This window comes from Melanostigma gelatinosum (genome assembly GCF_949748355.1).
Source record: "Melanostigma gelatinosum genome assembly, chromosome: 20".
Classification (NCBI taxonomy): domain Eukaryota; kingdom Metazoa; phylum Chordata; class Actinopteri; order Perciformes; family Zoarcidae; genus Melanostigma; species Melanostigma gelatinosum.
The window spans coordinates 15,532,775-15,547,488 of record NC_136653.1 but is presented as its reverse complement, the minus strand read 5'-3'; the positions used below and the strand labels follow the sequence as shown (position 1 = coordinate 15,547,488).

Here is a 14,714-nt window from a genome sequence, read left to right as displayed (position 1 = left end):
CGAAAACAATCAGTAAATAACACTTACATAATATAATATAACATGTTCATTTATTGAGATGCCCCTATGGACCTTGTTATAGGAGGTAAAGATCAGGAGAAGTAAACATGAAGTGTAATTATGAATACTGATGTTAAATTAAGCTATGATGAGTTTTCACTGTTAATTTAACATCTCTATTACATGTTGATGCCTCCATGACCAAGTTAAGCAGATGAGACTGAGGACAGCTATGTAGAATAAAAGATGTTCACTTTGTCTAATATGTAGCTTGACAGAGTTCTATGTGTGTCCTGGTGTTCTCATGTTTCCTTACCTCCTCATCCCTCACTCCCTAAACTGGTGTTCTCATGTTTCCTTACCTCCTCATCCCTCACTCCCTACCCTGGTGTTTTCATGTTTCCTTACCTCCTCATCCCTCACTCCCGTAACTGTCCGTGCTGGATCCGTCCCCGTTGTTTTAAAAAGCTAAATAAATGATTAGCATGACGTCATCCTGCTAGCCAAACCTGTCTGGTGTACAGCTAGTACAGAAGCTCCACATGTACTGCTTCCCTTTCCCGCGAGTCTGCTGTCTGATTGTGAGGTCAGGCTGATCTGATATCAGCTCTTTGGCTGCAGAATCTCCTCAAAGTTCTCCTCTCAAACGGGTCTTGGAGGAGGAGTGCTCGCGCTGGCACCTGTAGAGACTTCTCCTGACGAGAACGCGCAGCTGTGGGCCTGATCGTTCTGGCCCACAGCTGAATCTATTTGAGGGCGCTGATTGGCTAAATTGTATGTCACTCATTTATATCTTGAATCAGCAATTGGCTAAACTGCTTCATAGACCCGCCTCTTTTGGGCCAAAACGATCAGGCCCCCAAGCTGCGCGTTCTCAGAGTGTCGTGCACACAGAGAGAGAGCACGAGCAGAGAGCAGACAGGAGGAGAGGACGAGCAGGAAAAGCATATATTTTGCACAGATATCATATTTTACACACATTACTGGGTACATTCTATAGTTCATAAACACAAATATTGACAATTTGTATCATTTATGATTATTTTAATTTTTTTTTTGTTTTTTTTTGTTGTTTTTTGTGGCTCATGGTGGGGCCATGCCCCATGGCCCTCTATTGACCAGCCGCCACTGGTTCCTGTCACAGATTTTCTGGAAGTGGGGAGCAACTTCTCGAACCAATGCGATGTGAGGAATGTAGTGCCAATAAATGAAACAAAACAATGAAATAATCTCGAGCTATTGGCACTTTTTTCACTTTTTTTAAAGGGGCACTCGACCGATTTATCATATGAAGTTCAGTTTGGGCGTCATGTGGAGTACAACTCAACCTGTGAAAACAATAATGCTTTCTGTGTCTCCAAAGGAAGCTTTCTAAAGTCTGACTAAATAACCCTGGTGATGTCATCAACCCTTGGTACAAACGTAGAGCTTGAAGATCGAAAGAAGTGAGCATTTACAACACAAGGAGGTAACGGAAGACGCTATAGAGATGCAATATGGGAAGTGTAGGATCCAGTGCTATTGGAGCATGACATGGTAAGGACTAAAAGTTGGGATATCTCGTCCTTTGCTGCATCGATTTTGACCGTTCTTTCTATCATCTGTCTGTTACGAGTCTTTCAACTTAATATCCCTTCAAGAAAATAACATTTTAGGGCTCAAAAAAGTGACAAATCAGCTTGCTAAGAGTCTATCATTCTAATATTTCTCATCAAAAACTGGCAGAGCCTCAATGAATAAAAGCAAAATCAACCACACAAAGTGTCAAAATTGAACTAATAAGAAACAGAAGAAAACGTCTCCCTTGTTTGAATAAAGAAAGTTCTAGGACACAATAGCAGACTAATTATTTCATTGAAGAAACAGTCCGATTCACTTTCTTGCCAAGAGTTAAGATGTGAATATCGACACCACCCTTATAGCTACATTACATATTAAAGTGGAGCCAGGATTAGTTTAGCTTAGCACAAAGACTGGAAACAGGGGGAAACTGCTAGCCTGACTCTATTTAACGTTAACAAAATCCAGCACAAAATCCAGATCTTAAGATCAAAACTGAGGCGTAAAAACGCCATGTTGTGGTTTTTAAGGGGGAATATGTGCCGGACTATTTCTTGGCCTGAAGCAGTAGCTCTTTCACCCTATTTCCAGACTTTATGCTAAGCTAAGCTAAGCTAAGCTAAGCTAACAACCTTTAGGCCGTAAATGTAAATAAAAGAAATATCTGGTACTCAATAACAAAACAAGTTGTTTACAGTGTATCCTGAGAAACTTTCAGGTCAGTTATGTCTGAAAGCAAACAGCCACACGGACACGTCAATGAGCCTGAGCCCTTCCCTTCTTCTTCACGTTGCCTAAGAATGCAATGGTAGCCAGCGCTGACTCACCTGGTGGAGTATCGCACGCACACACCAGCCCCCCGCTCTCCACTCACTCACCTCCTTCCCCTCCCACTGAGTTCACCCTGCACTGCAGTTCAAAGTGGTTTTGCCTGTCTAGCCTTGGCGTTTAATGTTTAAGTATTGGGAGCGGCTGGAGAGTGCAAATAAAATGCCTTTACAGACTCCGGGGCACGCTGAGGGCTGTGATTCCAGATACTGTATTGTGAAATTCCCATTGTGCTTGACGGAGTATAGCCTCAGGGCACCTGAATCTGTTCAGCTGAATTTGGCCTCTTTACTTCTTCATAATACTTGAGGCGTGCGGCTTAGATAAACCATTTAGAGGGAAGATCATTGAAACTTCATGATGCAGACAAAAGAGGACACATGTTCAAGGGATAAAAGGCAACGTGTCCGTGCTATAAACTGTTTGTCAAAAGTTCAAAACAGGATAAAAGGTTTGAATGTGCACCCCACCTGTAAGAGAAAACCACAATGAGTTGTGGTGTGGCCGGCTTTCTGTTGGGCTGGAAGGAAGGAAACCCCACTTGCAGCAAAGCAAAACAACACAGAGAGCCTGACACTGCTTATATGTTTGTGCGTGATTATTCTGTAGTTCTAATCCGTCTAACAATGTTACAAAACATTCAGACAGGAGGAGGCTTTAAAGCAGTAATTGGGGGGGACTTACACGGGTAAAACGCAGCTCAACCACTTCTAGTTGCATCTCGCTCGTGCTTTATCGAGACCGTGGCACAAGAAATCAAACATGGGTGTGGATTTAGTCTGATTCGAAGCATATCTCTTAATTCCCTTGAATGTCAGGCTTTTTAGAGAACGAGTGCAACGGAGCAGATGTGGGTGTCTCAGACCGGATAGAGGGCTGTGTCAGGGGAGGTGAGGTCTCTGTGTGTTTTTGGGGTGGGGGCACAGGATCTGATGTGACACAGAAGGAGCCGAAAACTGATGACTCACTGGCCGCTTTCACCCCTCACGCTGGATTAGCCATCACATGCAATAGGCTGCTTAATATGAATTGTGTAATGCCCTCAATCCCTGCAGAATTATTTCATAAAATCAGCCTCTGTTTCGCTGCGTCACCGTCACACGCAAAAACCGAGGTAAATGTACATAAAAGAGGAACAGAATGTCGTATAACAGCACTCATATGGTATTTTGAAAGCTGTTAATTCATTTCAGTTGTGCAAGTTTCCAAAAAACTGCTGATGTTGTCAGGTGAACAATTTTCAGTTTGCTTGTTCTAACTCTAATTTGCAGGATTATGTACTCCTTTGTGGTTTAGCTGCTGGGCTTTTAAAATCCTTTCAAACCCTATTTGGCAAATGTCTATTTTGAGGTTGAAATGCAAACTCTAAATTGTCCGTAAGTGTGTAGATATATTATTCTTGCTCGTGTGTGAACCCTTTGCTCGTCTCCTGGCCTGTCCAGAGTGTTTACATCCCAGCATGCATTCACCCTGAACAGGAGTGACCCAGTTTCAGTCCAGAACAGAAATAAGCAGGTATTGCAAGTATGTTTAGTGTTTGTTTCAGGACGTTTGAGACCGTTTCAAGATAAGTTCTCAATCAGAACTTCATATGCTAAATTGGCCTTAGATATTTTGATTAATTGTCTAAACTGTCTGCCATGATTTGTATTGCCTTTAGTTGCAAACTCCACCCATCTGGCACTGGAGGAGGCCAAAACCAAACAATGAAGTGTAATGTTTGCAAATACTATTTGCCCCGGGTCGGGCAGATAGATGGTTGGTTTCCTCTGTGGGAGAAACTCAAGTTCAAATCCAGTCTGTCACATCAGCACACCTTGTTCTTTAGGCTGCATTATTCATCGCAATCTCTGCATTATTCATTTCACTTACCATCACATTTTGTCACTTGGTTCATTTACAAATAAACCCTTAAAGTCTCTACAATCACATCACAATAATAATCACGATCATATCATCCTTCTTTGCATGCGAGGACTGAGGCGTCTATGGACCCTCGCTGCCTCGCCCCCCTCCCGTCTGTGGTTTTGAGGTGTTTGTGTGGCATGCCAGGTTTTTCTCTCAGAGCTGTGACACCTGAACCAAGACTCTGACCTAGGGCCAAACAGAGCCTCCGGTGTCCCTCAGGGCACCACAACTGCTGTCAGCTCTGTGTTTGAACAGTACCTCTGCAAAAAAAAACTGCTGAAATATGTCTGGAAAAGACATCCACATGTCAATTCAGCGACGTGTGCACTGGAAGCCATCACTGGTAGTGGTGCAGTATCTTGGTTGGGGGTTACACGGCAGTAGGCCAAGTGCACAAGCCGTCTTTTGGCCAAGATTTGATGTTCATGATCTCAGTGAGCGGCAGGCAGTCTCACCTGCCGCGGTGCTGCGAGCCTGCGAGCCTGGCATGGACTGAACAACACCAGACTGGAGGTCAGCCAGAGTGAGGTTTAATGAGACTGAAGCCACACCAAAGGCCGGCATATCTGTCCTCACTTCAGAGCACCTGTGCCACACTGTCAGCGTGATGAGAGCTAAAGTTGCCCCCAAAACAGCCTCTCTTCCTGTAATTACTCCAACACTTGGTTTGTTATCACACACATAATTTGCCTTCCTGAAACATTTGAGATGTCTGCTTTCGTCTGAAACGATATGCCTTGAATGTGGGATACAGTGGTGTTGTATGTGTGATGCTGCTTTTAATCAACAACACCAAACTAGTTCCTAACTGGCTATAATCACAAGAATATAACTATATGTGTGTTTTTGGGTTAAAAACAACTCGGGAAGGTTGGTGATTGAAATCGAATAGGGCTGGAGAATTAATTACAGAAGTGCTGGGTGTTACTGCTTATGAGTGCGAGATGCCCCCTCTCCTCCCCTTCTCCCTTAAAGGAGTCAAGAGGAAGTTACAGTTGGGTGCAAACATAAATGTCTGCCACAACTCTGGCCAGCAAATACAATGGGGTGCCAATGCTTAATGTGTCAATGAAGTGGACTTTGGAAGGAAGAGATTGTGTAGGATAACCTATGGAGGGATATTTGCGGAACATTTTAGGCCTAAATAGATTGGTTCCAATGATAATTGGCCATAGATGAGTCGGACAGCCTGGAATACATTCTCTAAAGCCTCATCGATAGAAGCCTGTAAGTCTGTCCCGTTCCTCATTCTTACGGAGTCTACTTTATGTTGTGAGTCAGAGAAGTGTCATTATATCAATGTAGGTCGAGAGGAAATAAAAACGAACTGGAGGAAATAATAATTTAAAGAATAAAATGCTTTTGACGAGTACGGGGGCGCAACAATGACGCACAGTGCGCGAGCTGCGCAGAAATGAGTGCAGGTCTATTTTGCAAGTTTTACTGAAATTTCAAAGAATTGAGAAGTGTCAAATCAAAATGTTAGTTCTGTTGTTTTCTCAGATTTCTTTCGACTTCGATTAACCTAAACGTCTCTAAAGACATGTCCGTGCGTTCACGTTGTTTTAAAGAGGAAACTGTTCCACCGATCTCATTATTTGTACAGTAAGTACACTCTTCATTGTGTTTTTCATATATTTGGAGGATACGAGGTCACAGCCAAATCATCCAGCGCAGTCGCGCGCCATGCGCGCGTCCAAGAGCAGTTTTATTCTCCTGGGAAATGCATTCTGCGCGGAAAGTTATCCCAGACGCAGTTCAATTACTGCACACGGACTGAAATCACTTCACCTAACTGCACTGCTTCAGAGCCCAGCACTGAGCAAGTGGTCCTGTCTGTCCTTTCCTGTGAAATCTGAAAAAATGGAAGGGTGAAAAAAGACGGTTTATAATTGATGTTTTCCCATGGAACAGCCCCTCCTCCTCGCAACACAGGCTAACCCTCAGGTGGAAGAAATCTTTTTTTGTGGGATAACATCAGGAGGGTTTGTCTAGGCGAGCCAATCAAATCCCTCCTCTGCAATAGATCGGCGCTATAATACAAAGCAGTAAAAGCGGTCGCCTCACACAAGCGGCTGGAGCTCGAATAGAGATCCCGTGGCTTTTAATTCCTTCACTACTTTTTTTTTTTTAAACCCTCCTTCGATGTGCCCCGTTATTACCATTTGTCTGAGGCGTTCATTTCCGCACCTGCCACAGTAGAGACCAGGCGAAGGCGAAGTAGAGGAGGAGACAAGGGCATTGCGAGAGCCGGGAGAGGCAGACGGTATAGAGATAGCAGCGGCGACTCGTTTGAGATCTTATAAAGGACAAAAAGAAAATGCTGCTCTGGACCAGAATCGTATTGGTCGGTCTCATCTGCTTGTCCTTGGTGTCCTCTGGGATGGGATGCGGACCGGGCAGGGGCTACGGCAGGAGAAGACACCCGAAGAAGCTGACACCTCTTGCGTACAAGCAGTTCATCCCCAACGTGGCGGAGAAGACCCTCGGGGCAAGCGGTAGATACGAAGGCAAGATCACAAGAAACTCCGAGCGATTTAAAGAGCTGACTCCCAATTATAACACAGACATCATATTCAAGGATGAGGAGAACACCGGTGCCGACAGGCTAATGACTCAGGTAAGGAGACAGAACCTTTTTTTTCTACCCTTACTGCCCGTCTCCTAACGCACCATCACTGCGCACTACAACAACCTCCTTGTCAGACTGATTGCGCACCTTAAGGGAAGTCTGTTTTACCCGCTGCTGAACTCTTCACACTGAGCCCTTCTTTTTTTTAAACTTCCCTGTAAAAGCAGATGCGCTTTATGCACCAGGCACGGGAGTTTGCAAAGGCTGCAGGCTCTGAAAGCGAATGCAGGAATCCAGCTGGAGAAGTGATGTGCAGGCGGACAGTCAGGACACTCGGCCTTCATGATTGTGACAGTGTATTTAAAATATTAATGTGCCCCTCTCCTCACATCTATATTTGTATCTTTTGTGAGGCTCTATTTGTTGTCTTACGGACGCACGTTCACGTTACATTACATGTCGGGAGGACATTCAGCATGTTGTTGCCTAATTAAGCTTTACATTGCGGCTCGTTTTAAGCGCGTTTGTCTTTATTCCAGCCCTGAACACACAGAGCTGGGGATGCGCACCGCTTCAAACAGCCGGGTTTTTTCAGGCATGGCGTGGCTCATTCAGACATTTTCTCGCACAGGCTGCTGTAATTCAGCCTTTTCGCATGATGTGCACCGGCGCATGAAAACAGTGACATGTCTTTGAGAGTGTTCTGAACACTATCAGGACTTCATACACGGGTGGGACTCGGTCAATTATATGAGCACGGCGCGCATGGATGATGCCATCTTTTTTTAATACTCCATCCTAATGTAGGCAGTTAGTTATCAAAGCTCACAGCTCGTGCTGTACAGATAAGACGAGGCTCACAACACGTCGGGGAGAATTATATCGTGGTTGCAGGATGCCGCGTCTCTTCAGCATGACTTTTAGCACTCAGATGCTGGTGAATTATTAAAAGCGCTTGGGTGATATTGGCTCAGTAATAATAAAATGCCGCTGATGATGGTGGTGCTGGTGGTGCTGAAGCCAGGCGCGCGCCGGAGTCTCTGAACCCGTGCCTCGCACCATGCGCACGAGCTCCGATGAAATATTCACTGTGCGTGCGGTCTCGGCGTCCCTCTCAGCCCTCCCCACATCTCCTCTGTGATACACCTATAGGTTCACATCCACACAGAGATGATGAAATTACAGGCATTTGCCGTGGGGATGTGATTCAGGGACCCCCCCCCCCCCCCCCTCGGATCCTCGTTGAGGTTCCACGGGCTCCAGAAAAAAAAGGTGGATCATTTGATTTCACTGTTATTTCATTCATCTATGAAGAATATTGAGTAACATGGATCTGTAAAGCTTTCATCTTAGTAAAACACCCCACCTGCTGTATACACAGCTGTGTTTACAGGTCTGTATAAAACTATAAGGAGGAGGGAGTTCCTCAGATAAGATTTGATTATATGGCTGAAGTTTGTCTATTTGGGAGTCTCAAAATCTCATGTTTGGGAGCTGCTGTTTTACAGATTCATTTTTTTTAAAGGTCAGTTGTTGCTTCAGGTTCATCGTCAGCTCACTCAGCATTCGAGGGTTTACAGAAAAGACTACAAATGCTCGAAGTGTGACATGTACATGAAAGGGCTTTTTAGGCACCCCTCACTGGGCCTTAAAACGCAGTTTGAACTTATGGCCTTTGGTCAGCAGGAGGCCATAGTAAGTTAAAACAGGTGAGATTGTTCTTATCGTACATGACATAAGGTCATCAAATTGGGGGCTGCACAAGAAGAGAGGAGCTGAGCTGTTGTAAAGGCTACTCTCGCAGCGTGTTAAGCATTATATCACATGGGAATTTATGCTGTGCCAACGGTCTTTGCGCTGTTCCACGGCGTTACGCATGAGGGCTCTTACGCACGAGTTTTACGCATGGATATCGTGGACTTTCCTCGTTTTCTTGCGTTTTAGAGAATAACTGTACTCGTGCATGGAACAATGCACGTGCGTGCAGTGGCCGCCTTAGGTGTGTGCAATAAATCAATGAATCAATCCATTCACTTAGGCCCAGCCAAGACTATAATATGTACTTGAAAAAGCGCTTCAACTAGCATATACGCCTTGAAAAGTAGAGACGATGTCTCCTGGAGTGACGGGGCCCGAGATCAACAGCAGCGTGACTCCCATCATCTAATCCACAAATGATAGCTTCATATTCAGTCGTGCAATATGGTCCAAAATGTCTTGTGGAGAGGGGAGATGGCTGAGTGTCTTTCCTGTGAACTTTCGTTTGTTTCATCATGTCAGAGACAACATGTAAAGCTGAATTAGGATATCCAGTACGATCAAAGAAAATACTTGATTTGCCCTGTTTAATCATGTCATCCACACCGGCACATGTTACTTTCCACGCGGAAGAAAATCTCCACTGTTGGATCTGTTAGCAGTGGAGCGCTATAGGACTCATGCAGTCTCATACCCGCAGTGCAAACGGGTGGGAAAAGAGACGGGCGGACGGCTTGTTTGCACTGACAGGTAGCTGATAAGTGTTTCCTCCAACCAAATCATTTGTGAAAAGATTAAGAGGGAGGCTGTTGAACAACTTTACCCCGAGCACAAAGCGCCGGTCTAGGGCGCCCTGCTGGGCTTCACGGTGGCTGAGCAGAATTTGACTTGATTTGCGGCACACGACCTAATGAATTAATAAATAGGTTAAGCTTTACGGCTCTTGACTCCGACAATCCCACTCACAATGTGGGAGGTTTTTTGGGGGGGTTGGGGAGGGTGGGCTTTTTATTATTATTTTTTTATTCATTACATTCTACAAGTGTGTTATCCTCATAAAACACCCACTGATATTAGTCGATGCTTTTATTGTTTGGTTTTTTTTTTGTTCTACGAGTTTCGGGGTCTGTGTGAACCGTCTCGCTTTAGGACGCAGGCTGTCCATGAAGACGAGAGGGACAGTGGCTCACACACATAGACGCTTCTCTGTGCGCCCATATACCATCCCATGGATATCTCACAAGTATGTCAGTCAGCAGCCCAAACACCCCGACTTAAGGAGGCATGTCACGTTTCTCAGACTTTGCAGGAGAGGGATAATGAAAGTTTCCCTCCGCGGTTGGGCTGAAAAGACTCTTTGTGATGTTTTATTTGACATATTGGTCGAGCGTCGAGAATAGTTGTCTTGGAGAAGGCCAAGCATCTTCATTGAGAGCGCGGAGAGGTTGGGGTGCGACGATTTATTTATAAAACAAACTCCAGATATTTTAAATCAGCCAGCTGCTCCTGAAGATCACCTTCATATCATCTGCATATAAATTATTGATTTAAAGAAAACAGACAAGTTGCAACCAACAAAGGACTCGCTCATTGCACCGCCTAATATGAACTCATGCATTTGTAATGCACGCATGTTGTGTTCAACGCAACACTTTTGGAAAGAAAGAGATGCTGCTCGCAGCTTTCCAAGACCAAAGACCCGTGTGTGATAGGCCAGTGAAGCGAACGCAGTGCCATATCAATATTTCATCAGCAGCTTTCTTATCCGAGATGTGCCCTCTGACGCTGCTGCTCACACTGACAAATGTAAGCTCAAAGATGCAGTTCAGCGCCATGCGTTTCACCTCAGCTGCTTTTAATCGTTATCGCAGTGATGGACAGCAGAGATAAAGCAAACAGACCAGATGTGTATAGGGGTGCGCTATTTCTAATATTTGATTTCTCTGAGCAAAAGATGATATGAGATGTTGTTCTAGATTGAGACTTCCCCACAGTGTGCGCCTCTGGACCACTTTACATGCGCAAAGCTTGGACACAACAGGTGACTAACACGTCAAATGTTCTCCCTCACGCAGAGATGTAAAGACAAGTTGAACTCTCTGGCCATCTCGGTGATGAATCAGTGGCCCGGGGTGAAGCTGCGGGTCACCGAGGGATGGGACGAAGACGGACACCACTTCGAGGAGTCGCTCCACTACGAGGGCAGGGCCGTGGACATCACCACCTCGGACAGAGACAAGAGCAAGTACGGCACTCTGTCCCGGCTGGCGGTGGAAGCCGGATTCGACTGGGTTTACTATGAATCCAAAGCCCACATCCACTGCTCCGTGAAAGCAGGTAAGGCTGCACAGATGAGAGGGAAAGCCTCCTCGTTGTGCCAAGAGAAAAATGCTGTCATGCGCACTGCGCTGATGGCTGTAAGGAGAAAATAACCAGATGTATCACCGGGGCACGTTTCCCGTCAGGTGCGATTGTAATGTGAAAGAGCAGGTGCCGCTCTGGGAAGCTGCAGCCATGCCTTATCTTTTAGAAAACTCCCATGCTAGATCAGAGTCCCTTCAGCTGTTTGCGAGGGGAAAGCATCAGACGTCATGAAGGTGTCAAAAAGGAAGTTGATGCTTTTCAAGTGTCCAAAAAAAACAGATTTCAGTGACCAATCGCCTGCAACATGTACAGGTTAAAAGAAACACCACGTGAGAGCAGAAACACAACACCACGTTTGTTTTATTGTAAAACTATACATTTTACGATCATCAACAAAAAAATGATTCTCATTCAGTTTATGATTAATCACAAGAACGTGCACTCAACATATGTCTAATGAGGTAACTGGAGAGCAGAGTGAAACCATTCATTTTGACTGTGAAACATGTTTCTATGAATGATGTATGGTTGCAGCGTTATGAGCATTTCCCATGCAGCTTATTTCTTGATCTTACACCGCCCCACTCTGTCTCCTGGTGGGAACCACGGCCATAAGCGAACACGGCTCCTCGGTGTGACCTAGAAAAGCAAAGCATTTTGTTCACTTTTTTCTTTTTTTTTATCAGTGGAAGCCAAATGCAAATACTGAAAGTCGTGATGTTTTTTAGGTTATAATTTGAATTTGATCATCTAATGACAAAACGAAAAGAATTTCTGGTTTGAGGTATTTTTTCGGATTTTATTCGTCTCAGCTTTGAGATCCAGTATTTAGTTTAAAGACAATCTTCGTTTTAGTTTCTTTTTGGGGGGGGGGGGGGGCTAAAACAACCGTACAGGCCTTTACTAAGCTAAAGGACACCTATGGCGCGAATAAACTATTCTCTTGCACTGATTGATGAACCGTGGCACCTTTTTTTATTTTATTTTTTTTCAGCTCAGACTTTATTGATAAATCCCTTACTTATCATTCAACACACACGTTTTGAGATCACAGTATGGGCCGGGCCGACGTGTCATTAGGGGTCATGCGACTTTACCAAAAGGATTTGGCTGAACAATGTTGAATTGGTTGGGGTAAATCTGTTTTTCAGTTGTCACCTTATTTCATGCTCGGGAATCTTAAAAGAAGATTAAAAGCCCCAAACTTCAGAGCAGGAAACCCCCTTTGCTGTGTGCAGGACAGTGTGATCCCAAGAGACTGGTATGTGAAGAGCTCCACCAAGGCCAAAATTATTGTCAGCAAGCCTGACAACAAAGCAGCGAGAGGTGGTAGAAAAGAGGGCGCATTGATGTTGCACAACAGAAAGCATTTAAGAGTCCGGGCCCTCATTTAAATTCAAATCTACGACTCGAGAGGCTTGGAAAAGTGGCTCCACTGGGTAAATAGTAGTTGTGAGTCGCCTATTTGTGTGAATTGTCACATAGAGGTTTCTGCACCTGAGTAAATATGGGGACGAGTAGCTGGGAAAGGCGTAAGTGTTCTTTACCAAGAGTAGCTTGATCCACAAGCTGATTTAGAATAACAATGGCTGCTCTTTATTGGTTTTTTTAATTAAGAATAGATGAGCCAAGGCTTTCAGTTTTCTCGTCTCAGACAACGTGGGCCAAGCCAATACGCATTTGGCACGGAGGAGCAGACAGGCATCATTATGCAAAATGCATATGGGCCACCATGATGTGTGCAGGAAAAATACAAATATGAGCGAAAAAAGGGAGGCTAGTGAATGGGCTTTTGAATGGGCGTTTGAATGGCTGAAAGGCACGTGTGATTTGTTATTTTTAAGTTTTAAAAGCTTAAAATATTGCTGCTTTTGAACATCTATTGTCTTTAAAGTATTTAAACTATATTTTTGCAGTAGGCCTACAATAGTTCTCTCACGGTTGAAGACTTAATAAACATTTTCTGACAGTGTAAAAAGAAGTATATTGCCTTTCAACACACTCTTTTATTTGAACAGAAAACTCCGTGGCAGCAAAGTCAGGCGGCTGCTTCCCGGGCTCCTCCACGGTCACGCTTCAGGATGGCACCGAGAAGGCGATCAAACACCTCCAAACCGGCGACCGGGTCCTAGCAGCAGCCGACGACGGAAAACCGATTTACACCGACTTCATCATGTTCATTGACCAAGACTCAACGACCAGGAGGCTCTTCTACGTGATCGAGACCGACTCGGGCCAGAAAATCACCCTCACGGCGGCGCACCTCCTCTTCGTCGGCCGCAACACCACGGAGGGGGAGCGGATGTCGGCGATCTTCGCCAGCCAAGTCCGATCCGGACAAAAGGTGTTCGTGTTTGATTCCGAGCGAAGTCGACTCGAGCCCGTGACCGTAAAACGGATTTACACGCAAGAGCACGAGGGCTCCTTTGCGCCGGTGACCGTGCAGGGGACCGTCGTGGTGGACCAGGTGCTTGCGTCCTGTTACGCAGTGATCGAAGACCACGACCTGGCGCACTGGGCCCTGGCACCCGTCAGGCTCGCCCACTGGGTGTCCTCGTTGCTTTTCAGTTCCCAGCCTCGAGTCAGCGCACAGAACGACGGAGTGCACTGGTACTCCAAGATCCTTTATCAATTAGGAACATGGCTCTTGGACAGCCACTCGATCCATCCACTTGGGATGTCAGTATTCTCAAGTTGAAACCTCTACTACGGGAGCAGAATGAGACTTACATGTAGGACACACGAACTATCCAGTAGATTAAATAAAATAAAATAATAATAATAATTAAAAAACGAACGAACAAACAAGACAAAGGCCCCAGCGGAGTCTGGATATTTATTTCAGTGACTTTTCCATGTGTCCCCCTTTCAAAGAATGAATGGAGCCTTAAAAAAGTTTCTCTTTGAATAATTTATTCTCATGTGAACTCGCTGCTGTCACACAAATGGATTCTGAAACGGTGTGAGCAGCAAATTGTGCATAATCTATTTTTGTATATCTGAAATGCAAAAAAAAAAGAAAAAAAAAGAAAAAAAGACAGAAAAAACGAAGAAAAAATGGAAAAATAAAAAATGTCGCCAAGAGAAAGAAGAAGATGTAGAAAGGAGCTAACGTTGACAGGTTGTAATGTTCATTTGTGCATATGTGTGCAACTGACTGTTATATTTTGGGGAGAACAAACTTCGCGGGGTTCCATAAATTATATTTTTATACACAGAATTGTAAATTAGATTTTGACAGATCGCTACCGAATCACATTTCGTTATTTGAAATAGTGTAAGATATGAGAATATATTTTAATTTAAATACAGTAGTTGGGAAAGTATTGGAAAATCTTGTACTGCTTGGTTTATTAAGAATTTTATTATTTTGGAAACTGTTCGTTTAAGTTGTCGGAGAGGGACAGATATTCTGCCTCATGTCTGCATTCTCTGCTTTTACCTTTTTTTGTTTGTTGTCTTTCTATTTTTCCGTTTTCCTCTGAGAAAAATATTAAATGCAGATTCTGACAATTCAGTGACAGTTAAAGTAGTACTGAAACAGTTTCGTTAAATAAATTAATAAGTAACTCCTGTAAATGTACTAAAATGTATTTTTCTTTTCATATTTTGTAATAGGGAAATAGTTTTATAGAAATGACCTGCGGCAGATGCAAAGTTTGGATAGTCTATATAGCCAGACCATACCAGTTAACTTTCATAACAGGGCGATGCGTCAAAAATG

The 14,714-nt window shown here is 44.3% G+C and overlaps 1 protein-coding gene across 1 annotated transcript; it reads left to right on the top strand.

The window, feature by feature from the left end:
- Positions 1-6,526: 6,526 nt before the first annotated feature.
- Positions 6,527-14,714, top strand: shha (sonic hedgehog signaling molecule a). The gene is made up of 3 exons (XM_079291678.1): positions 6,527-6,916; positions 10,702-10,963; positions 13,009-14,714. Exons 1-3 carry the CDS (start codon positions 6,617-6,619, stop codon positions 13,686-13,688), a joined length of 1,242 nt encoding a protein of 413 aa, XP_079147804.1. The 5' UTR covers positions 6,527-6,616; the 3' UTR covers positions 13,689-14,714.